This window comes from Octodon degus, unplaced genomic scaffold (assembly GCF_000260255.1).
Source record: "Octodon degus isolate 3935 unplaced genomic scaffold, OctDeg1.0 scaffold00014, whole genome shotgun sequence".
Taxonomy (NCBI): Eukaryota; Metazoa; Chordata; class Mammalia; order Rodentia; family Octodontidae; genus Octodon; species Octodon degus.
The window spans coordinates 1,474,829-1,501,460 of NW_004524590.1; the positions used below are offsets into that span (position 1 = coordinate 1,474,829).

Below are 26,632 nucleotides of genomic sequence, written 5' to 3' on the forward strand. Positions count from 1 at the left end.
GCATGTCTGTAATCTCAGTAGCACTCAGGAGGCTGAGGCAGGAGGATCATTACAAAGATTCATGACTAACCTGGGCTACAAGGCTAGCCTAAACTGCAGAGTGAGACCCTGTCTTAAAAAAAATGCCAAAAAAAAAAAAAAAAGTCACAATCTTGAGTTATCTTCACATTATTATCTAATAAATGCAAATAATCCAAACTATAAATCAAAAAGCATAAAGTTATTTTCTGAAAGGATCCTTACTGCTTGCTGTTAAATCCAGATACTCTCGTTCAGCTGTCAAAACCCTAGAATTGATTCGTGGAACAACATTGGGCTGGTTCATGATATACTCTACCACATCTTGATCATGAGACAGTTCACCCTGTAAGAAAAAAAGAAACAGAGGGGAGGGCACTAAGTGAATAGCACCAAGAGTAATCCACTGGAACTCAAACATTAGCGCTATAATAGCTTTTAATGTGTTACTGTCACCTAAAGACAGAACTAGAGGCCCACCATTGCCAAGCATAGCTGCGTATTCTATGCATAGTATCAGGTGGAAAATGATATTCATTTTAAAATCTGAGGAAAGAAAAGCTAAATAACTTTCTCAAGGTCACAGAGCTAATGGGTTACGAACATGAAATGCAAACACTCTCCACATACAACTATGTTTCCATAAACAAAAAGCAAGCTCTGCTAATTAATTAACACAGCACAAGCAGAAATCCATTTGAGATCTACTCAAAGATAGCTTCTTTCTAAAGAACAAAACTAAAGGCCTACTCATGAGCAGTTAATGTACTTAATGTAATAAAAAACATTCTAAACTTTTTCCAATCTTAGATATTTGAGTAACCCTACATCTCCTAAGTCATAATCATCATAATTACCTTGGGAAAAGCAAAGATTGTTTGTCACTTAATCTTCTCCTCTGAGCATCTCATTATAGAAATAGCTATTTCTCATAAAAGTGATCTTGGGAGTATACGTTAATAACGTCTGGAAATCTCCAAATTGATCATAATTAAAATATTTTAATATAAAGGCATATTTTAATGTCATTTTCGAGAGAAAGCTAGGACTCAAACATACACATTCAAACCTAAAACACTGCCATTAAACATCTTTTGTAATTATATACCACAGAAGATATGCAAAATCTCAAATGGTAAACTAATAATGACTATATGAACCAGCCACACACCTCAAAACACACACACACACACACACACACACACACACACACACACACGTTTTTAGGAAGAAAACATAACTAGTGAGGATAGAAATAAATGGGTGAAAGATTCTCATTTGTATTTCTTTATCCATTTTAAACTACATATCATCTAGCAAACATGACTCTTTATGTACTCAAAATTTTAAACGTGCATTACCCTCTGACACCACAATTCCAACTCTTGATATTTCTCAAAAATTGTATGAAGATTCGACCCAAGTCAGACATGAATGAGACTGCCTGGGGTCTGCTGTGTCCTCATTCGACCCAGAGCCCAGGCCTGGCATGTGAGTGGAACTTCCTCCATCAGACAGGCCTGGTGTGAAACCCTGGGGCAGAACTCCCTGCAGAGAGGCTGAGGGCAAGACCCACACAGCTGATCCAGGAGCAGAGCATCTTGCCAGAGTGGCACAGAGAGTTTACCTCCAAGGGCTGCAGCAGAAAGAAGTGCAGCACAGCAGCCAGACCCAAATCACACCTGCCTGGACAACTTTGAACTTGGCAGATCCAGACCTTATGCTAAAGTAATAACTCTATCAAAGCTTTACACCAAAGGTCAAAAGACAGTGCTATACAACATGACAAAGAGAAGGAGCAAAATGCATTCTCAGGCCCCAAGCCCACCCAGAACAAATGCAGGAGACAACAGCATAGAAGAAATTGGAAATTACCCATCTGAAATCTCTGAAATAATAGTGTTGGAAGTAAAGAAACAACTGCACAAAGGTATAGAGGAAATCAGATGAGAAATAATTTCTGAAGTAAAAAGAGAAATGATAACTATAGTGAAAGTAGTACTAAATGCTTTTAAAGAAGACACTCATTAAAAAATAGAGGAGAATAGAAAAATGATGGAATCCTTGAAATGAGCAATATAAGAAAGAAACAGAATGCATGAAGCAGATTCAAATGCTATACAGGAAATTAAAACCTCAATCACAAGCTGGCAAAACTTTGAATGAAAGTGAAAACAGACTTTCAGACCTTGAAGACACCACTGCAGGTCGTGAAAAGGTAAGAAAAGATCTCCTAAAAACAACTAGAATGGGCCAGGGAAATAGCTCAGTAGAATAAGCACTTGCCTGGCAAGCTCAAGGTCTTGAGTTCAATCCCCAATACCAGAAAAAAAAAAAAAACCAACTAGGATGCAAGACTACTAGGCATTAATGAGAAAGGATGAGTCAATACAAATGATATAAAAACAATCTGGGCAGAATAGCAGAAAACTTCCCAAATATGGGGAAACAATCTGACATTCAGGTAACTGAAGCATATACAACTCCAAATAACACCAACCCAATTAAAACCACACCCAGACATATAATAATCAAGATCACAGAAATTCAGCACAGGAACAGTATATTAAAAGCCATGAGAGAAAAGAAACGTCAAATTTAAAGGAAAACCGATCAGAATAATGGCAGATTTCTCTTCACAAACCACCAAGTCAAGAAGAGCATGTGTACTACAAATCTTGCAAGAAAACAAATTCAAACCCAGACTGATATACCCTGCAAAACTCTCTTTCAAGTACAATGGAGAAGTGAAATACTTCCATGAGAAAGAAAAACTAAAGAATTCCATGACGACAAAGCCAAGCCTACACAGACTACTAAATGATGTTCTAAAGAGGGAGCAAAATGATCACAGCCCCATGAATGAGAATGGAAAGAACCCGCCAAATAGGGCGAACAATTAAACACAGGAGAATAAGAGGTATACAAAACCATTATTTCAACTATCCTTTTGTATACAGCAGCAAAATATTTCCATCAGCATACTCTACAAATGGACCTCTCTTACACCCTACGGGGCATGATTCTATCCAGGTCTACAGGGTAGTATCAAGGAAATAGCAGTAGCTCAGTCCCACAAGTGACACCTGGCCACCAGGAAGCGTCATGGACACTGTCCAGGTCCACAACATACTAGAACTTCGTGCAGTCTAGTTTCTTACACACTTGCTCTTTTTTTTTTTTTTTTTTTTTCTAATGTGGAATGAGATGCTATTTAGTTTTGTTCTTCCATGGCTAATTTTTAATTTTTTTCATAGTTATTTTTTTTATGTGTATGCTTTAATGATTCTTTTTTCTTTAGAATTAGTTTTGGACATTTCATTTTTGTGTATCTTGGTATGATTTTATTCAAATTTCTTGTGAAAAGGTTCATTTTTCTTGGAAATGTGGTATCATAATTTCAACTAAACTCAAAAATTTTTAATTTTTAAATATTTATTGCTTACCCCCTTTCTACTTTAAGAATCCTACTTATATGAATGTAAGTTTCTTGAATTTGCCACAGAGTGAACTATTATATGACTGATCTATAAATTCTTTTTCAGTTTTATTTTTGACAACTTTTATTGTTATATTCATTTAAGTTTGGGAATAATTTATTTACAATGGGCAATCTATGATTAATTGTATGCTACATATTCATTTCAGAAATATTTCTTGGGGCCAGGGAGATAGCTCAGTAGGGTAAGTGCTTGCCTGGCAAGCGCAAGGGCCTGAGTTCAATCCCCAGTTCCGCCAAAAAAATAAAATAAATATTTCTCTAAACTTCACTCTGTCTACATCTTATATCTTTCACACTTCAATATTTGTCTATACTATTTAATATGTTATATAATTATAGATTTTCAATAAAGTTAATAAGAAAAAAATTGCATGAACATATACATATTACTCACAGTATACTAAAAATATATATACACATAGCTCTCTAGGACTGATAGTAAAGAAAGAACTTTGACTTAGAAAAGAGTACACGAACATACATTATTTTCTAGCGCAACCAAACTTCTCACTAACCATACATGTAAAATGAAAACTAACACTCATTCACACAGGGGCTAATATTTTTAAGAGGTTACTTGTATTAACAAGAGATATGTTATCTGAAAAATGAAAAAAGCTCTGTGCTAGAAGGAGTATTTTTCAACCTTAAAATGAAAGAGGTGTCTGAAAAAGAGATGAATTCCTACAGACAAAAAGCAGAGTAGTGGGAGCCAGTATCTGGGGAAGGGGACAGTAAGAAAAGGGTCTTACTGTTTAATGGGTAGATAATTTCTGTCTGAAATGATGAAAAAGTTCTGGAATGTGATGGGGGCATGGTTGCACAGGATTATGACTGTACTAAATACCCCTGAATCACATACTTACAATAGTAAATTTTATTATATAATTTTACTAAAATAAATTTTTAAAATATATATTCTGACTTAAGAGTTATTATCGACATCACTGGTATTTAATACTTGAGAATGCCATTCAAGAGAAATGACAGCAAAGATCTTTGAAAAGCTTCTCTTCAAAAGAAACTCTGAGAACACTAGAAATAAAAAGTTAAAATCAACTTTCCTGGGCTGGGGAGACAGCTCAGCAGTCTAAGCACCTGCCTGGCAAGTGCAAAGACCTGAGCTTGATCCCGGTACTGCATGCCATGCTAGTCCCAGAACCCGGGGCGCACCTTGCTCGCCACTGAAACAGGTGCACAACTATAATCCCAGCACTGGCGAGGCTGAGACAGGACAATCACTATAAGTCTGAACTGCGTAGTGAGACCCTGTATCCAGTAAATAAATAAAAAGAAAAATAAAATAAAATCAACTTTCCCAACCCTCCTTTTTGTGGTACTGGGAACTGAACTCACAGCTTGCACTTACCTGCCAGGCAAGTACTATGCTGCTGAACTATATCCCTGGCCCCTAAAACTCAATAAATTAACTATAGGTTTACAAACTTCCGAGGGGCATTTATTCACTAAAAAGTAAATCTGAGTGAAAAAATGATCTTTGTAACATTTTAATTTGCTTTCTTCTTTTTAAGAGAAGGTCTCACAAAATAGTTTAAACTGATCTTGAACTCCTTATGTGGCCCAGGCTGAACTCAAACTCTCAGCAGTGTTCCTACCTCAGCCTCCCAAGTGCTGGGCTTATAGATGTGAGTCACTGTACACAATCCAACTTTGCCCCCTTTCTATTTACCTCTCTCAGCTGACAAAGCTTTGAAAACCAACAGCCCAACAATAAATGTTAAGACTAGCAAAGCAGGAGATCCTAGGGGCTTTGTCAGTTTGCACTGAAGGAGATCTTAGTGCCAACACCACAGATTTTGTCAAAAACAATCAGGAGCACATCACTAGCCATCCATGAAATGCAAATTAAAACAACACTGAGATAACATCTCACCCTAGAAAGAATGGCTATCACAAAGAAACCAAGTGTTGGACAGGATGTAGGGAAAAAAGAACCCTTCTCCTCTGCTGTTGGGAATGTAGACTGGAGAAACCGCTATGGAAATCAGTATGGAGACTCCTTAAAAAACTAGGACTGCAAATCTCATTCAATCCAGTTATCCCCCTATTGGGAATTTTCCCAGAAGAACTGAAAACATCATATCACAGTGATATATGTGCAATTATGTTTATTGCAGCACAATTTGTCATAGCCAAATCTTGGAAGCAACCAAAATGCCCGTTACCTGAGGAATGGATGAAAAAGATGTATTTTTATACAACAGAGTATTACTCAACTATAAAGAATAATAAACTCGAAGATTTCATATATAAGTGGATGCCACTTGGAAAATATACTCAGAAGTTAAATAAACCAGACCCACATGTGTAAATATCATATAGTCTCCCTAGTGTAAGAACTCAAAAGAAGAAATAAAAATAGAAAGGTATAACACAATTAAAAGGAAAGCGAGGGGCCGGGGAGATGGCTCAGTAGGATAAGCGCTTGACTGGCAAACGCAAGGATCTGAGTTCAATCCCCGGTTCCACCAAAACAAAAAAAAAAAGGAAAGCGAGAACTTAAGAATTAAATAACAAAGAGAGAGCAAGGAGAAAAGCTAGGAAACATGACAGGGGCAAAACCAGACATTTATATACACAAGATCGTTAAGGCAATGATCCTGAGAATCTTCAGTATGTTTTTGAAACTAGCAGTTAATTGGTAGGATTCTCACCCTGACTAATTATATATGCTGATACCTGTGAACTAAGCAACTGCACCAAGGATAGCAATGTGTGATACTAGGTCCATGCTTGGAATGCTTGTCATTCTGGTCTCCTAAACATGTACTGCTTTTAATGTTATATCAATTACTGCTGTACTGTCTCTCAAAAATATGTAATTGTCTATTCCTACTTTTTATTATTATTTTTTTTTTTTTTTACTTTTTTTCCCTCCACATTCTGCAGGGATTTAAAGTTTGACATATCAATACTTGATGGAAAATACCTGTTGCATGTTACGTCTAAGATGTTTGATATTCAGACAGATAGTGAGGTTAATAAGCTCAACTGCCTATGTTATAGGGTAATAATAGCATTAAGCTTCTCTTCTGGAGGGTTAACAACCTAAGTTTGCAGACCAAAAATGAGAGAAAAAGAAGGTCTACAAGGACAGCCAACATTTTGGCCCTAGCCTTTCAAGGTCAGTGAGGACTCAGGACATAAGAGAACCTGTACTGTAACATCCTATAACTCAGTTGTGTCCCTAAATTTCTGATCAGGGAGATTATGGGGCCACAGAGGAAAGTGATTGATGATGTAGAGTGTGCCTAAGGAGAGTTACATGGAGAGAAAACATTCTCTCAGGTTTTCACAGAGAGCAAATTGGTCAAGCAATGGCCGTGACTCATCCACAGGGCTGACACTGACAAAGGATCTACAATCTGAGATACAGGGTTTCAGGGTAAATCCTGAGGGGATTTGACTGATCTTATTAGATACAAAAGTTAACATTTCTTGTTATATAGGTCTTGCTTTATCTTGGTCTTAACCATCCAGCAGAAAAGTAAAGCCATATTAATATGCTGAGCTATAAAAGGTTCAAGTCAACAACTTCTGACATTGCCAGTCCTACGGATAACCCACTACTATCATGGACTACTGAACTATAATGGAGGGGCTGGAGAAACGGCTCAGTAGAATAAGTGCTTGCCTGACAAGCGCAAGGGCCTGAGTTCAATCCCCAGTTCCACCAAAAAAAAAAAAAAAGACTTGAACTATAATGGATTATTTTGCTGAATTCAAGCACCTATAATATTTAAATAGCAATGGAATAGCCATCTCTGACAAAACTAAACAAAATAGGTGGATATAAATAAAGGACCATTTTTTATCTGTATATACAAAATAGGACAGATATACAGCTCCTTTCTCTTAATTCAATGAGAAGAAAGATTTATACTAATAGTTTAGACAGGATATCATGTCTACATCTTGGACTATGAATAACTACTACGAAGACAACAATATGCAATGTATTAATTATTGTAACTGTCCTACTAACTTGTCTTGAAACTGTCTCATTGCTATTTGTTTCTCAATACAATTAATTTTTAAAAAATTAGGAGCAATTGTTTAATATCTCAATTACCTGCGGCAGTAATAACCAAGTAACACAAGGCTGGAAAAATATAACCCATAACATAATATGGAATATTATATGTATTTGACAGAATATATATTATTGGTTTTGTCCACCCTGCCAAAACTTATATATATTATATTAAAAAAAGTATGTACACAGAGAAGTAGCCAGTATATACTGTCAGAAAGCCCAATCACTGGATTTAATACACAAATAACTTAAATAAGCTATTTTAAATATATTCAAAGGTCTGTGAAAAAAAAAAACTATGTCCACGAAAATAAAGTTTGAGAAGAATTGAACATGTAACCCCCAACAGGCTGAGATGTACCTTCGTGGTAGAGTGCTTGTCTTTCATGTCCAACGCCCTGAGTTTAGTGTCCAGCACCACAAATTAAACTGTGTGTGCTAGTGAATGAAATATGTACTAGAGGGGCACGAGAGATTTTAATTAACAGAAGGAAAAAAATCAGTGAACTAAAAAATAGATCAAGTAAGATTATCAATCTAAAATAAACACAGAGATCCCCGGTAAAACTATGGCATCCATATTATGTTTTTCTTTTACAACAAAAGATGCTAATGTATGAGTTGTCTGTTACTAATCTAAAACCTCAGTATCAGCACTCTTGCTCTTTGCCGCCGCCATGAAAGGTTGCCCTCTGCTATGTGCTGCTCTGCGTTGGACCCAGCTGAGTATGGACTGAAACCTCCAGTAACTGTGAGCTAAATAAACCTTTCCTTCCTTCAAAAATCAATCAATCAATCAATCAATCAATCAATCAATCAATCAATCCTCAGTATCAGGCTTAACTGCAGTGCTGGCACTTTATAATAAGTGAGCTTGAGGTGGCAGTTTGGGCACTTGTCTCTAAAAGGTCTGGCATCACTGCAGTAGAGTGTTAACATGTGCGTGTCTCCTAAGTGTTGTATACAGAAGCAATATGTAGTAATTAATTAGGGTGGCTTTTGTCCATGCTTCATGAGAGGTAACCTCACAATCCAGTGGGATCTCTGCTGTTCACAGTAGTCCCCTCAGATCGCACCTGACAGTTTACACCATAAAGTCACAGAGGCTAGGTCCCTAGTTCATGCTAACAAGATGAGTCAGATGGAACATACTATAAAGACCAACCATATGATTAGAGGGTTGAGGTTTCGAGCAGCAAAGTAGTACGTACTTTACTACAGTAAAGTAGTACATAGAAAATGATAGCTAAGAAATTTTATTACCTACCACGGAAGCTATAAAAACGTAAGCCAACTGTTCTCTTTAAAGTCGGCCTTGAAGTGTCACTCACCAAGTACACTGCTCTCTGGAAGAAGGTGGTAGTCTCCAGGATTTTGTGCATGGTGATGGTTTCCAACTCATCAGGATCTAGCTGTTCCTTTTCAAAGGGGATTCCATTGAACAGAACAACAGGCAGAGGGCCAATGCCAGTCTGCTCATAGTATCCTCTTGCTTCCTAGAACACAAAAAAACCGTAAAACACATTTCTTCCCTCATAGCACAAATGGAACTAAAAATAGTTTTCTTAAATGCTATACTAAGAAGAACAAAACCAAAAGCAGTAACGGTAAAGAAATAACTAACAATAGTTCTTTAAAAAGTGACATCTACAATTAATAGTCCAATGGGCAAATTTAAGATTGAATTAATGGGAATTTTTTGTAACATCACAAAAACTTTGCAATTAGAGCATGTGTATGTATACATATGAGTATGTGTTGTCCAGCCTGCCAAAACCAAACTATATAGACTGCAGCCAGCATTGTGAACACCATTCTTTCACGATGGAAAAATATTGTCCAAGTTGTCTAATGTAGCAGTCACTAACAAACATGGGGCAGCTGAGCATCTGAAATCTAGCTATTGTAACGAAGTAATTAAATACTTACATTCAGTTTTGATCAATTTCCATTTAAATGGCCACATGGGCTACAAAAAATTAAAAGTGCTGTTGGGAAGAACACTGAACTAAAATTATTTACACTCAATTCTAAATAAATATGGGAACTGGACGTGATGCCACATGCCTATAATTCCTAGCTAGCACTTGGGAGGATCGCTATGAGATCAAGTCCAGCCTGAACTCCATAGCAAGATTCTAAGAATAAATACATAAATGTTCACATTACTATCAAATACATTGTACCAAAAAAAACAAAATAAACTTTGTAGAAAAACAGTGCTCACAAGTGCTTTAAGATACATTAATCCCAGTCTTTTTCCTTTTTGAAAACAAAGAAGCTCTAGGAAGGAAATGACAGGACAAAAAAATGGCAAATGGATCTGAGGCAGACACTTTCTATATTCCAAGGATACTATTCCTGAAACTAACAAAATTCCACAGTAAAAGACATAGACAGTTAATTTAAAATTACTCTTCAAAGGAGGGATACAAGGAAAGCCAACATTTTGGCCCTAGCCTTCTAAGGTCAATTAAGACTCAGGACATATGAGAACTTGTACTGTAACGTCATGTACCTCGGTAGTGTCCCAAATTTTCTGATCAAGAAGATTATGGGGCCAAAGAGGAAAGTGATCGATGACGCAGAGTGGGCCTAAGGAGAGTCACATGGGGAGAAGACACTCTCTCAGGCTTTCACAGAGAGCACATTGGCCAAGCAATGGCCGTGACTCATCCACATGGCTGCACTGATAAAGGTTCTACAATCTGAGGTACAGGATCTCAGGACAAATCCTGAGGGCATTTCACTGACCTTCTCAGACCAAAAAGCTACAACTCTTGTTGCACAGGTCCTGCTTTACCTTGGTCTTAACCATCCAGCAGAAAAGTATGAAGTCGAAATATAAGAAATAAAGCCATGCTGTTAAGTTGAGCTGTGGGGGACTCAGGTCAATAATTTCTGACATTGCCAGTTAAACAGAAGACCCAATGCTATTATGGGCTACTGGACTCTTTTAGAATATTTTGCTGAGTTTACACACCTATAATATTCAATAAAGGAACTTAGAAAAAATGGGGTATACCAATGAATGTCCATTTTGTATCTGTGTATTCAAAGAGGTTGGGATAGATATATAGTTGCATTCTCTTAATGAATAGAATGATTTGTTCTAATGGTGTTTGTAAACAGGATCACAAGTCCGCATCTTGTACAGCAATTAACCACTAAGAAGAATATATGCAGTGTATTATTTGTTGAAACTGTACTTCCGATTTGATTTGAAACTGTCTCATTGCTGTTTATCAATAAAACTTTGAAAAAAAAAAAGGTGGTACAGTACAGTACAACAGCTATTAAAAAAAAAAAATAAATAAATAAATAAATAAAATAAAATTACTCTTCAACATCCTGTAACTGATCCTTTCTGAAAATTGTAGAATTTAATTACTCATAACACTTTGTAGACAGTACAAATAGATGATTCCTATTGGTAACTGATGCCAGTCATCAATAACAGACTATTTAGCTTTTCATCAGATCTAGTTACTGACTACATAATAGCATGTAATTTATTGGTTATAATATGGATGAGTCCCCAAAAGGCCTCAGCTCCTTTCAGCTATCTCTCTGTACCATTAAGAGGTTTACATTTGTACTGCCTAAGCTTTTATTTACCATATTTACACAGAGAAAAGGAGCTGGCAAATAGTTCAGCTTGCCCAGTATGCAGTCCACCCTCAACACGAAGAAAGAAAAAGGGAGCAAAGCAAAACAAGCAGGCAGGCAGACGTAAGCTCAAGCTCAGCCGGGCCACTCAGTGAGATCCTATATCAAAACAATTTTTTGTTGGTTGTTTTTGTTTCTTAGTCAAGCTTTCATAGTGCCGTTCAGGCTGGCCTCAAATTCCCAGGCTGGCTTTGAACTCTCACCAGTCCTCCTGCCTCAGCCTCCTGAGTGATAGGATTACAGGTATGCACCACCATGCTTGGCTCAAATATTTAAAAACTTGTAAGGTGTGCAGCCTGATGGGAAGGGCTAAGATTCAATCCCTAGGACTTAAACTGCAACAAAAAGAAAAACTGAAAAGGTAATGAGTAACTGAATAGAAGGTTACAATACAATAACTGTTTTTCTTGGTTTTTTAATTCTCTTTAAAAACTACAAATTAGGTGGCTCTGTGGCGCCATGGATAGAGCATTGGACTTCTAGTAACGAATAAAAACTACCAAAAAAAAAAAAAACAGTTCACAGCAGATTAAAGTACCTGCAAGCAGACACAGGGGAAGGGGTTCAATCCGGGGCCTGCCCTGCCGGGCCCACCCCTGGGGCTCGCTGAGACTGTGATTGAGACTGGGCGTGGCGGCACATGCCCATAATCCCAGCTCTTGGGAGGCTGTAAACAAGTGATCACTACGTCTTATCTTTTTTTTTTTTTTTGGGGGGGGGGCGAAGTTCAGACTGAACTCAGGCCCTTGTGCCTGACAGGCAAGCACTTATTCTACTGAGCCATCTCCCTGGCCTAGTCTAGTGAGACCCTGAACACTCTGTTTTTTTTTGTTGTTGTTGTTGTTTTTTAATTTTTTATTTATTTGTGTGTGTGTGTGTGGCCAGCTCAACCCACCAGGGGGCGGGGCTGGCTGGCATGTGGTGCTGGGGGATTGAACCACGGTCCCTGTGCTTTGCTAAGCTTGCTCTAAGTTGGTGCTTTAGACCACTGAGCCATCTCACCAGCCCCTGAACACTATGTTGATCCTTCCCTAAAAATACAAAAACAAAACAAAAAAAAAACAGTTCAAATAAATAATGGAACGATTTTCAAAACAGCTTTAATGCTGAGCCTGACTCCACCTTTTTTTTTAATTCTTTTTTTATTTTAGGGAAGGGTCTACAGAATGCTCAGGGTCTCATTACTAGATCAGACTCATAGTGATCCGTCCGTTTACAGCCTTGCAAGAGCTGGGATTACAGGGGCACACTACCTTGCCTAAACATAGTTTTCTTTTTCTGGCTGGCTCAGGTTGCCTTAAGAGTGGGTTTGGTAAAGCATGTAGAGCTGGAGATAGAACCACAGTCCCCTGCAACTGACTTGGTTTGCATAAGCAGGCGCTTAAACAACTGAGCTAACCCGCAAGGCCCTGACTCCATATTTCCTAAAACAAAAGGATTTAATACCACAACACAATCGCACAGAAGAAAAAGGCAAACTGGCCCCCTCAGGGGTAAGTAAGACAGGAAAGGAGAAGCAAAGAGCCTTAAGAAGCATTATGTTTCCCTTATCAAGTCCCCATGATGAGGGTAATTGTTATGTACCACATACATGGAGTAATAAAATTCTCCTTTTTAAATTTCTCTTTCCGAAGGTAACAATATACAAGTAGAAATTGTACTCAATATCAATGTACGCAGGTGCTGGTATAGAACTAGGATTTCATTAGTTCTATACTCAATGTCAATGTACACGTAGAATAAACCTGTCCCGCTAGAAACCTGAATTCACAAAGCTGGCCATTGTCATACCCTCCAAGAAGCTTGCCACAATCACCTGCCCCCTCAGCAGAGCTGCCAGTCACAGCACTGTGCCTCCCTGCACGGGCACAAGCAGTGAGAACGCCAGCTACTAATGCCACAGTACTGCTCTCCTCTGTTGTCTCCCTAGCTCACCAAGAACAGGCCACACGTCCTTCTGAGCCTTGTAATACCAGGGATGGCACAGGGAAGTTGCCTGGTACTATCGTTAAATGTTCTAAAATTAAAACTTTACTCTTTGTTCCTAAATAATTCAGCTATTTCCCTAGCATTGTTAAGAAATGTTTTATTTATTTAAGTATTTGTAGTACATTTATTTACATACCACACAGTGTGGACTCCTAGTGATGCTCCTGTCTCAGCGTCCCCAGCACTGGGATTATAGGTGTGTGCCATCATGCCCAGTTTCAATGGCTGGCATGGTATGAGGTACCAAGGCTCGAACCCGGGTCCTTGCATTTGCCAGGCAGGCACTTAGACTGCCGAGCTATCTCCCTGGCCCATTCCCTAGGATTCTTATTCTTGCTAACTCATGATCCCTCTGAAAACTAGATCAATTTGTAGTGGCAGATCTCCTCACCAATCTCAACTAAGTTAACCAATTCACAAATGCTAATTGCTTCACTGGGAGCCTTGGATCCCTGGCAGTTTTACAAAACATTTGTTGGGCTCCATTTGAAGAAATATCTCAGATCATTAATGAGCACAACTATGAACCAATTCATATTGTGGTATTCAATGCTAGCATTTTTGGACAGCACCAAGTCCCAAGTTTTTGAAGATCATAGCCTACTATCATTACGTATTCAAAACCTGAATCTGAATAACTTCACCAAAACTTGGATCTTGGGGGCCAGGGAGATGGCTCAGTAGAGTAAGTGCTCGCCTGGCAAGCGCAAGGGCCTCAGTTCAGTTCCCGGTTCCACCAAAAGTAACAACACCACTTAGGTCTTCCCGCAAAGCTTCACGTCGCATCTACGTGAAAGCTTGCCACTGAACCGTCTCAGCGAAGTAAACGCTTGGAGGGCTGAAATCCACAAACACACTCCATCTTATACTTCTCTTTATACTTTCTTGTTCTTCCTGAAGCACAGAAAGAATACTTTCCAAAAACTGTATGATTTATAGCCATGAGTTTTCACATTAGAGAAGAAAAAACTTGACACAAATTTACAACTAGGTGTCTGTTTGTATCCTATCAAAAGCATAATCAATAACAAGAAAACGAGGATGAAGTAACTAAAGTAATTCAGGTTAGACTAGTCTCGGAAACTTTGCTGCCCAGCGAAACGGCCCTGGACCTCTTTTTCTACCTCTACCTCTTGGGAAGTATGCGCTAACTGAAATGTCATTTAAGCTCCCTGCAGTTTAACCTCGTTATCTGCGAGGATAGTCTGGTAACGTGCATGCTACCTCACAGATTTCTTGTGAGCATAAATGAAATAATGTACATAAAAAGCCTTCTTTGGAAAAGAGTGTTCTGTTACATTCCCTCAGCTCCGAGGCCTGGATTCTCGACAACCAAAGCGCAGTGAAAGTAGGCTGGACACGTGCTAACAAGGCTATGATAACCCCGCCCGTCACTATCTTGGGGCAAGTTACAAGGGAAACACTATATATCTCCCAAATTAGAAAGTGCCGCGGATAATCTCTAAAACAGTTAAGTTAGCCATTATAATATTAGTGGCTAAATTTGTTGACCAACTGGTGACTAGCAATTTTTTAAGTGAAATAAAACAGAATAGTTCATACTATATCCCACATAGAGCAAGTATCATTTTAGTCATATATTTGAGGCTAAAATAATGCATATATATATATATATATATATATATATAACATATAAATTAATATTTACTTAAGTATATTATACATGTAATATATTTATTTGGTCATTAAAGTGACTTTTCCCCCTGTGATTCGTACAAGAAAAAAAACCACAATGAACACTTACCCTGGTGAGAACTCTAAAAGGCCGACACTTTTCTCCTGTCAGTTGAACTACAGGGTTAGCAACAATTAGCTGGTCTGTTCCTAATGCTTCTATTTTTTGTTATCAAAATAACATGACTGAAAACCTTACGTGAATTAAATACAAGTACAAAAAGAGAAGACTGCTCTGCCTACAAAAACAAACTGAATGACTGAACACTCAAAAAGGTGAGCGGTAAAAGCCAACTTAGGCTAAACTGGATGTCAGTCAGACAGCTATAAAACACATGTGGAGATCATGAAATCATCTAGAGCTTTTTGTACTCAGATGATAAGCGAATTACAAACAATTCCATTCTGGGCTGGCGAGACAGCCTGGTGGACTAAGCCCATGCTTAGTCAAGCACAGGAGGACCAGGGTTTGATTCACGGCACCATATACTGTGTTAAACCCACCACGGCGATCGGGCATGGTCGCACACACCTGTAACCCCAGTGCTGGGGAGGCCGAAAACAGGAGGATCACTCCTAGTTCAAGCTGCGTACTGAGACCCTACACCAAATATATAAATTTAAAAAAAATTCTGAGTATGGTTCGGAAATGGTAGTTCAGGTCTCCAAACAGAAAAAAAAGGCTTTATTTCTTTTTCCTTTTTTGGGGGGGGAGGGGGGGGCAGGGGCTGCCTTAAGGGCAGGTCTGGTGCAACTTCTGGAGCTGGTTATCAAACCGAGGTCCTACACGCCTGACTGCATTTGCCCAAGAGGCGCTTTATTTATTTATTTATTTATTTATTTATTTATATTGGCGGAACTGGAGATCGAACTCAGGCCCTTTCAGGCAAGCGCTTATTCTACTGAGCTATCTCCCTGCCCCGTCCCCCCCCCAGGGGAGCTTTAAACAACTGAGCTATCTGGCAAAGCAGCCCTAAAACGATTTTTTTTTTTTTTGAGGGGGGAACTGGATGTTGTACTGAGGACCTGCCCTTGCCAGACAGGCACTTAAGTGGCTGAGCCATCTCCCCAGCCCCAAAAGGCTTTATTTCTTAGTTGAGAAAACAAATCTTAGGTGAGTAACTTTCATATATCATAAATTAAAATGCTCTAGAAACTTTTTGTCACTTTTGCTTTCATGGGATTTTGTGTTGTTGTTGCTGTTACTGTATGACAACACTGTCCTATAGCTTTGGCCCAGCTATACCACCTTTTAAAATTTGGAAGCAGGGTTTTGCTAAATTGTTTACACTAGCCTTGAATGCATGATCAAGAAAGCAGCTATGATTATAAGCACGTACCATCAAGCCCTGCCAGAAATTTCTTTTTTTTTTTTTTTTTTTTTTATTTTTGTGGAACCAGGGATTGAACTCAGGCCCTTGCACTTGCTAGGCAAGTGCTTTTTTTAGCGATAGGGTCTCACTATGTAGTTCAGGCTGGTCTTGAACTCTCAGTTGAAGTCTCTCAGGTGCTGGGATTATAGGTGGGCACTACCACGCTGGCATGACTTCTTGCTTTTGTATAAATTGTCAATGAACTTCACAACTCTTCAAAGAACTTGTGTATAACAGATAAATAGATGTATACTATACATACGTATATATGCATTTTTTTTTTCCTTTTTTTAATGTATTCAGTACAGGGTCTACATTATCTCACTGCATAGACTGGACTCGTAGCGATCCTCCTGTTTTCAGCCTCCCAAGCACTGGGATTACAGGCGCGGTCCACCACGCCCAGTATCAATCTCTGTCTCAGCACGCCATGGGGATGAGGCCGCACAGCAGGCTGGGGATCAAAGCCTGGCCGCTATGCTCTGCCTAAGGAGGCACTTCAGTCTACTGAGCTACCTGGCCAGCCCTTCCTTTTTTTTTTTTTTTAAACACAGGTTGACCTTGAACTCACTATGCAGACCAAGTTGGTCTCAAATTTTCTCCTGCCTCCGCTGGATTACAGGTATATGCCACCACACCTGGCTTATTTTATTATATTTAATACCTTACAAGAAAAAATTATCTTTAAGTAAAAAAATTTTTAATTGACCCTATTATTACTTACTAATCTGTTTATTCCAATTCTTAACATATGTCCATCCTCAATCTAAATAACTAAATAAAGCCAATATGATATGTACTAAGCTGTACATCATCTCCTGGTACCACATTTCCACCAGATTTATCTAGAACACACTTTATACAAGCACTACTACTACATTATATGAGAAAGAAGGGGCTGGGGAGATAGCTGTGTTCTAAACACCTGCCTGGCAAGCATAAGGACCCAGGTTTGACCCCTAGTACCACATGCCATGCCAGCCTGGGACCCCGGGCACACAGTGCAGGCCCCAAAACTGGGTGTGGTGGCACATGCACGCCTGAAGGCTGAGGCAAGAGGATCACTACAAGTCTGAGCTGTGTTGTGAGACCCTGTACCACATAAATGATTTTTAAAAAATTTTTAAAAAACAAAGGGGCCGGGGAGATGGCTCAGTAGAATAAGTGCCTCCCTGGCAAGCGCAAGGGTCTGAGTTCAATCCCCAGTTCTGCCAAAAAGAAAATTTAAAAAAAAGACAAGAAAAAGAAATTGCTTCCCAATTTTACAGCTAACAGGCAAGTTAAAAATTAGTGACATCTTCATGAAATTGAAATATAAAACCACTTTTTCAAACACTAAAAAGTGATGTGATTTCTAAATTTTTATATGCTAGCTGGATGCAGTGGCATGTACCTATAATTTCAGTTACTCAGCCAAAAGCAGAAATATCTTGAGTTTGAGGCCAGCCTGGGCAACAGAGGCCCCATTGCCATAAAAAAAAAAAAAAAAAAAAAAAAAAAAAAAAAAAGCTGTACATTTGCAAATGTTAACTCCTGAACATTTCAATCAGCCACTCTCCACCATTACTGTATTAACAAAAGAGGCCCAAAGAGCTAGGACAGCCTAGTGCTACAATTAAACATTAAGTCCCAAAGAACATTTACCTTTCGATTCTGATCGTAAGCAGAATCAATCCCCAAAATGCTATTCACTTCTACATAGGGGTATTTCTTCTCCAGGACACTGACCACATGTTCGACTTTCACTTTGTCTCCAGTCCTCACTTTGTTATAGACCTGAAGAGAGAAAATTGTTAGCTAATTACACAAAGAAAAATTCTGACTATACATTATGAAAAATTTCTGAATGGAGAAAAAAAGGCATAATATGCGATATTAGCAATAGTCCTTCTTCCAAATCTCATTAACATGCCCGAAGTTAGAAACTACAGGATCTCAGGATAAAGCCTGAGGGTATTTCACTGACCTTCTCAGACCCAAAAGCTACAACTCTTGTTGCATAGGTCCTGCTTTACCTTGGTCTTAACCATCCAGAAGAAAAGTATAAAAACAAAATATAAGAAGTAAAGCCATGCTGTTATGTTGAGCTGTAGGGGACTCAGGTCAACAACTTCTGACATTGCCAGTCAAGCGGAAGACCCAATACTATTATGGACTACTGGACTCTTTTGGAATATTTTGCTGAGTTTACACACCTATAATATTCAAATAACAGAACTTAACAAAAAACTGTATACAGATGAATGTCCATTTTGTATCTGTGTATTCAAAGTGCTTAGCATAGATATATAGTTACATTCTCTTAATGAATAGAGTGATTTGTTCTAATGGTGTTTGTAAATAGGATATCGTGTTCACATCTTGTACAGCAATTAACCACTAGGAAGAATGTATGCAATGTGTTAATTATTGAAACTGTCCTACCAATTTGATTTGAAACTGTCTCATTGCTATTTGTTTATCAATAAAATTATGGGGAAAAAAATTTTTAAAAAAGAAACTAAATATTCTTAAAATGAGCTTAGAAAAAGAATTAAAATATGTTGTATACATGTACCAACTCCCCACAAAGAATGTAAAAGTTATCTACTGCAAACATATACTAATAAAAAATTAAAATCTAAAATGACTCAAGCAGTTTACAATCATGGTTAAACCACAAATACAAAATACATTAAGAAAACTCTAAATACTGAAAAGCAATTATTGAAGACTGCATGTCCAAAACAACTGCAGTGAAATCTATAAAAGCTCAACAAGAGTCTCTAAACTCATTCTCTCCATCTTTTTATAGCTAAACTAGAAGGACTTACAACAAAATTATCAGACTTACCAAAAAACCTCCATTAGTAGAGGGATCCAAGAGCCAACAGCTATTCCAGTCCCTTCAGAGTAGTTCCTGGATGTGGCTCTTTCCCCAACCTTCTTTCCATCCTAGCGCGCATCATTTGATTATACATGCTTTAATTTCTTGGAAATTTTGTTTATTCTTGCCTAGGGGCTGCCAGACTTCAAGTGACCATCAGATGGAACCAAGAACAAGTGTGCCAGACTCCTTCAATGGGATCCACCAGATCGACCTTGTACACAGTTCACAACTGCTGAACTACAACATGACTTCGACCTGAGGCCCACCAGATTAGCTCTCTGGAGAAGGTGCCCAACTGAGGTTTCCCCTACACCAGCCCTATTCAGCTTGAAGCAGCTAGATGAAAACTATGCTCCTTCTCCCCTAATCACAGTCAGGGGTACTTCTTTAGAGGGGGAAAGAGTATAGACAGTTAAGTTAGGGAGACATATAGTAGTCAGCGCAGAAGATTGGAACCCTTCAGGACTGTGGCTAGAAGTGCATCTGACGATTCCAGTCACAATGGCTAGCTTTACATACTTCCCTAGTGGATGAACAGAGGCTTGGGATTACTTGTATCACCCTTTTGAGATTTCCATTATCCAAGGGCTGGGCCATTCTCTCCCACCTACTGAAGGTTAAACTATGGCCACTGTGACTAAGACTAACACTGCTAGGACTAAAAGCCAGGCCAAGACTATAGCTCATCCACCAAGATTCATGTAACATACGTACCCTTGCTAATATTAGATCAATATTACCCGAGTGCCTCAACTTGCAATCTTATTGGCTGATCATAATTCTGACCCATGTTATGCCCACCTCTAGATTTTGCTCTATAAAACTTCCTTTGAGATGGGCTCATTAGCAATCCATTCAGGATCTTTCCTTTCTCTCAAGAGCTATTCCTATTCCCCAATCCCCATTCCCCAATTCCTATTTCCCAGTCCTTTTCTCCAATAAAATTTCTTACTCTTAAAAAAACAAATTCATGTCCATGATGTCTAGGGTAAAAAAAAGTTGAAAAATATAGTGGGCAGGACCACCAGGATGGTACTTCTTGAAAGATGACCATTTGTCTCCATGCTGGGTAAACCTGGCCCTAATACCATGTATATGGAACTGGCTAGGCTAATACTTTACCCCTACTTGGCTTTACATAATGCAAATGGGTCTAGCCACAGCACTGATGTGTAGCCTTTGAAGCAGTGTGATAGGTTAGTGATGCTCTCTGCCTGTAGCTCCCAACTACTAAGAAAGAGCCAAGCAGAGAGACCCACGCTGTCCCTGTTAGCTGAGAATGAGGCTTAAGAAAAAGGTGTGATGTCTCAGGGTGGGAAGGCCAGACATCAAAGCTGAAGCACTGAGGAAAAATAGAACATACTTTCTCAAAGTATGTTATGCAGATTCCTCCTCCAAACTCAGAGACAGTTACGGTACACTTTCTGCACACCTCTGCATACTTTGGAGGTATGATCATGCCTACCTAGCCCAGCTCAGAGTACCCACAGGTTTCTTGTCATTCTTAGTTCCTCTATCCAGAGTCACTCCCCTCTTCACAAATTAGTAACATCTGGGTTAGGCCTTGGGTTGAGGCTCTGCTTAGCCATTGTTCAGAATGCTCTTAGGACCTTTTTGGCTCTCCACAACTACAGGTATGTGTTTGTCTCTATTCTTGCCATGGGCTGCACGGAAAGTGGTAAACTGGAATTTACTTGCTAAAATTCCAATAACTGGGGCTGGGTAGATGGCTCAGTGGAATAAGCGCTTCCCTGGCAAGCGCAAGGGCCTGAGTTCAATCCCCACTTCCGCAAAAAAAAAAAAAAAAAAAAATTCCAATAACTTTTTCCTGAGATTACAAGTGTAGGTGCATCTGGACTGCAATGAGGCTAGAGCAGGCTCTCTACAACATAGTGTATGGCAAAATCCTCCTTTATAATAAAAGCAAATAACAGGGGCTGGTGAGATGGCTCAGTGGTCTAAAGCACCTACTTAGAACAAGCTCAGCAAAGCACAGGGACCGTGGTTCAATCCCCCAGCACCACATGCCAGCCAGCCCCGCCCCCTGGTGGGCTGAACTGGCCGCACGCGCGCGCGCGCGCGCGCGCGCACACACACACACACACACAAATAAAAATTTTTTAAAAAATAAAAATAAAAAATAAAAGCAAATAACAAAACTGACTATACACGTACAGTGCAACCCAGAAGGATGCAAGGCAACTGGTCTATGATGCCCAGCTTAAAGGAGAATCGGGAGAGATCCGCGAGGCAGGGAAACTTTAATGCTACTTAAATGTTTTATAGTGAACACTTCTGCAAGGAAGCAAATACATACATACTACCCTTCCCTTGAGCACATGTCCAGGACAGGGGAAGCTGCAAAGGGCAGCTTCCGTTCTGATATCCAGCAACTTTTTGAACCTATTTCATTCTCCAGTCCTGCTACCTTTCTCATTATTTTAATGGAGGTGACTGCAGCAGCTCATTAACTAGAATCAATCCACTCTCTCTCCACAGATCCATCCTCCTGCGCTGCATAGAAGGACCCTGCATACTGGCTGCCCAGCCTCCTGCGGCTTCTAGAACTAGCTTCCCCTCCCACTCTGCTCTCCCCGCTCCCTGATCATACCACACTAGCAGTTTGCCAGTCTGACTGGAATCCTGCAAAAGCAACTTCCACTTTCCTCTGACACAACTGTGCCCTCCACAGAAAGGCCCACGGCCATGCCCAGGTGAAGTGAGGGTCTGGGGCTACAAGGCCAGCTGAAGTGTTTTTCATACCGCATGACATCTGTCTCAACACATGTTTTTTTTTTTTTTTTAAACATTTATTTATTTATTTATTGTGTGTGTGTGTGTGTGTGTGTAGCCAACTCAGCCCACCTGGGGGCGGGGCTGGCTGGCATGTGGTGCTGGGGGATTGAACCGTGGTCCCTGTGCTTTGCCAAGCTTGTTTTGTTCCAAGTAGGTGCTTTAGACCACTGAGCCATCTCACCAGCCCTCAACACATGTTCTGCAAGGCTGCAAGACCTTAGAGGACAGGGGTGAAGCCTAGTTATTCTTTGTACACCCCACACCCAAGATCATGCATGGCACAAGGTGGGACTTTCAATCAATGTTTACCAGAAAAATAAATTAACATTCTAAGTAACAAAAGATGTCCCCAAACAAATCTCTAAACAATAAATGTATATTTAAAAAAAAAAATCCTTCTGGGGGGCCTGCTCCTTAGCTTAGCTCTTTAAGTGCCTGCTTTAACAAAGCAGTCAGGCTCAAGTTGCTGTGGTTCGATCCTCAGAACTCAAACCAGTCAAACCTGCCCTGAAGGCATCTGGAGAAAAAAAAAACAAAAAACCAAAAAACAATAAATATAATATAAATGATCCACCACAGACCAACTTCATCTTTATGGATAAAATGGCAAAAGCAATTATTTAAACCTTTTTTTTTTTTGGTACTAGGAACTGAACTCAGGACCTTGTGCTCACCAGGCAGGTACTGCACTACTGAGCTCTATCTCCTGCTTAAACATGTTTTCTAAAGTTACCATTAATCTGAAAACAAAAGAACTAATATATGTAAAGTTGCCTAGACTCAAATATAGCAACACTAAAAAGACATTGAACTTGTGCAAGTAAAAGCCTTAAATAAGTCAGGCACTTCAGAGTTTCCAGTTAAAATAAAGAAACTAGAATATTAGTCATTACAAATTTTACAGGGAATATTAAACTACATCCTAATTTCTAAGGAACCTTATCTTAACCGAAATTACAACAATCTACTGTTAATATCAGTGAATCAATAAATAAGAGACAACCTATAAAATTGAAAATATAAAGGATTTACTTGAATAGTTTTTCTGTACAGAAATACAGGCTATCCTTACAATATATTGTTTTACAGTAAGTTAAATTTTCTTTAAAACTGCCCTTTTGAACACAAACATACATGTGTCAGAGTCTGGAAGGCATGGTACTCATCCACTTCACGGGCCACATAGTTATATGCTCTGAGAACAGCTACTCCAGCGTCGTGCATCCCATCAACATCTTCAGAGTCGTTGACCACAAAGATAAAACCAATTCTGGAGAGAAAACAGAAAGAAGAAAGAGTGCAGCTACCTGAAGAGAATGGCGTTCCTGTGGGGCCCTTACGACAGCGGCTGCAGGGACACTACCCCCAAGTGTGCGGGGCACATCACACTCCATCTGAACAGGGCTTCAAAAGTGTACACGTCACGCACAAAATGAAAGCAGGTGCTCAAAGTGCCTGAAGTCTTCCTTGCTGAAGTAACGTATTTCCATGCCATGAAAAGATTCTTTTGCTGACGTGATGTTCCTATAGTTTTAGGTGGAAATTTTGTTCTACTTTTAAATAAATATGAAGGAAAATTTAAATATTCAGACTGTAAAAACAAACAGAAAAGAACTTGCAAGACTTAAATAAGAATTATAGGTTACAGAAAAGCAGAAAAATTGTTGGTTAACAACAAAAAGCTATATCTATGGGTAAAGTTCATGGAATTTTAAAAATTAAAGGAATAAACCACAAAAAGATACCATTTCACACCTACAAGCGGGCTGGCAAGAAGACTTGCACTAGGCAACGTGGAGAACCCTCGCTGTTGACCTTCTGTTGAGGCAAACAATGCAGTGGAGAAAGGATGGCCTTTGTAACAAGTGTGCTAGAGCAACTGGACATTCACATGCAATATAATGGCCTACACACAGACTGTACACCCTCCACAGAGACTAATTCAGATGGATCATAAACTGAACTGCAAAACACAAAATCATAAACCTCCTACAATACAACAGAGAGGATGAGTTCAGCAATGACACATTAAACACAAAACCAGGATCCATAAAAGAATTAATTTGTAAGTTGGACTTCATTAACATTAAATTTTTCTACTTTGCAAAAAACACTATTAAGAAAACAAAAGGAAAAGCTATAGACTGGCAGAAATTTACAAAACACCCAGCTGATAAAATACTGGTACCCAAAACACAAGCATAATATTAAGAAAACAACCAAATTTCAACACAGGCAAAAGATCTGATCAGGCACGTCACACCAAATAAACACATGTTAATAAGCATATAAAAGATGCTGAATATCCTATGTCCTTACAGAATTACAAATTAAAACAACAATGACACGTAAGTACACACAGAATGGCAAGACATCAGAACACTGCTGGTATTCTGCTAGTCACCAAAAAGTGGTGAGAATTTGGAAATCACAGGAACTATCTTGCATTGGTGGTGGGAAAGCAAAATAGCTTTGAAAGACAGTACTGTTCAGAAAACAGGATGATTTTCTAACAAAACTAAGCTTTAGTTATCACATAATCCAGCAGTCAGCCTCCTTAGCACATACCCAATAGAACCGAAAAATTTACGTCCACATAAAAACTGGCACAAATATGTTTAAGAAGCTTTATTCAGAATTGCCTAAATTTGGAAGCAACCAGATGTCTTTCAACAGGTAAAAAGATAAACTATGGCATATCCCTATAATGGAATATTATTTAGTAATAAAAAGAAATTAGATTATCAAGACACAAAAAGACATAGAAAAACCTTAAATACAAATGCTAAGTGAAAAAATTTGATCTGAAAAAGCTATCTACTATATGACTGCATCTGTATGACATTTTGGAAAAGGCAGAATATAAATAAGTTGCTTTTTTTGTTGTTGTTTGTTTTTTCTTTTTTTGCAGAACCGGGGATTGAACTCAGGCCCTTGTGCTTACCAGGCAAACGCTTATTCTACTGAGCTATCTCCCTGGCCCCAATAATTTTTTTTTTTTTTTTTTTTTTTTTAAATCACTAGCTGCTAAGGGCTTGGGCCTAATGGAGGAAGGAAAAACAAATAGGGCACAGGGGACTTTCAAGGGCAGTGAATCTGACCTGTATGAGGCTGTGATACTTGACCTTACACATCTGTCAAAACCCTCAACATGTGCAACACCATCAATGCATCCTTATGTACATTATGGAACTTAATTAATAATCACTATTAATCTAAGTGAATCAAATGCTTTAAAATATAGGCAAATGGTTGGGGAGATAGCTCAGTGACTTAAGTATCTGACTGCCAAGCACAAGGGCCTTAATTCAACCCCTGGTACTGAAAAGATTAAATATATATTATATATAACATACATTAATATATATATTAATAATACGTATATATTAATATATATCATATATATATATAGTCTACTAATCTAAACAAAGAAAACACACACACATATCAAACATATTGTTAATGCTGGTTGGTTCTGGTAAGGTGTGCACATATGTGGATGGAGGTAAAGTGAGGATTTATATTTGAATTAAAAGTTGTCTTTATTTTTTTAAAATCTCATGTGTGACAATAATTATTAGAAAATGTCTAAATATTCTTATGTTAAAAAAATGGGGCAGGGCCAGGGATATGGCTCAGTGGAATAAGCGCTTCCCTGGTAAGTGCAAGGGTCTGAGTTCAATCCCTGGTTCTGCCAAAAAAAAAAGAAAAAAAAAAAAAAAACTTTAAAAAATGGGGTAATACCTAATTAAATTCATCACAATATTATCTCTTCACAAACTAACTCCTCTGCCCTAAGCTTCCAATTTCTGGACAGGGTATCAGAGTCTACCAGAGTTTTGCTCTGCTTTTAAATAAATATTAAGGGAAATTAAAAGATTCAGATTGTTAAACAGTAAAGAAACTGTGAAACTTAACATCAGCAATAAGAATTAAAGGTTACAGAAAAAATACTTGGCCTACAGGAAAGCGATAGCCAAGGCTGAGCCAGAAACGTCAGGCAGCTGTCTCCCGGGTGCCAATGGGGAGCTCTCCCTGCTGACAGCTCGTGCAGGCCCCAGCTGCTCACAGCCACTGCAGCCCAGCTCAGCACCCCACTGCTCACAGCAAGCCTCTCTGTGGCCTAGGCGCAGTGCAGCCTAAAAGCACAGGTGCTCTTCTCCTCCCTCAGTACCAGTAAATCCAAATTTCATTTGTACTCACTGTCTACTGTGAGCTGACCTGCACTCTAAGATATCTCCTTTAATGAAAACACAGTTCTAAATATAACTCAGTAATTTATTTCTCTACCTGATTAGGTGAAATTCATGCCTTCTTTGTATGAAGAAAAATTCACTCAACTCAAAATTTCTGCTTTTCCAGCATCCAAATACGTTTATTCAAAGCCTTTCTGAAATCCAACTTCATGAAAGCCAAGCTTTCAGGCCATTTCAGCATATAATTATGGAGTTTGACTTTTTGTTGGTTTTTTATTTTTTGAAACGCAAAGAAAAAATTTATTGAAGATCTAAAAAACAATTCTTAAAAGACTGACTTTTGCAGAAAACTGTAGCTATACAATGCATTTTGTCTATCATGTTAAAACATGCATTAGACACAAATACAAAAACCATGAAACAATTCACCATCCTTCAACAACTTGAGCAAAGGTAAATGCCTAAGGA

General features: G+C 38.7%; 1 protein-coding gene across 2 annotated transcripts in view; it reads right to left on the reverse strand.

The window, feature by feature from the left end:
- Uggt1 (UDP-glucose glycoprotein glucosyltransferase 1) overlaps window positions 1–26,632 on the reverse strand; it is a 150,814-nt gene that overhangs the window by 64,697 nt on the left and 59,485 nt on the right. For both annotated transcript variants that reach the window (XM_023709676.1, XM_023709675.1), the window contains exons 16-19: window positions 23,103–23,238; window positions 17,948–18,079; window positions 8,909–9,073; window positions 244–364 (exon numbers count right to left, since the gene is read on the reverse strand). In XM_023709676.1, the coding sequence (XP_023565444.1) occupies window positions 244–364; window positions 8,909–9,073; window positions 17,948–18,079; window positions 23,103–23,238 (554 nt within the window). The remainder of the gene's footprint in view (window positions 1–243; window positions 365–8,908; window positions 9,074–17,947; window positions 18,080–23,102; window positions 23,239–26,632) is intronic.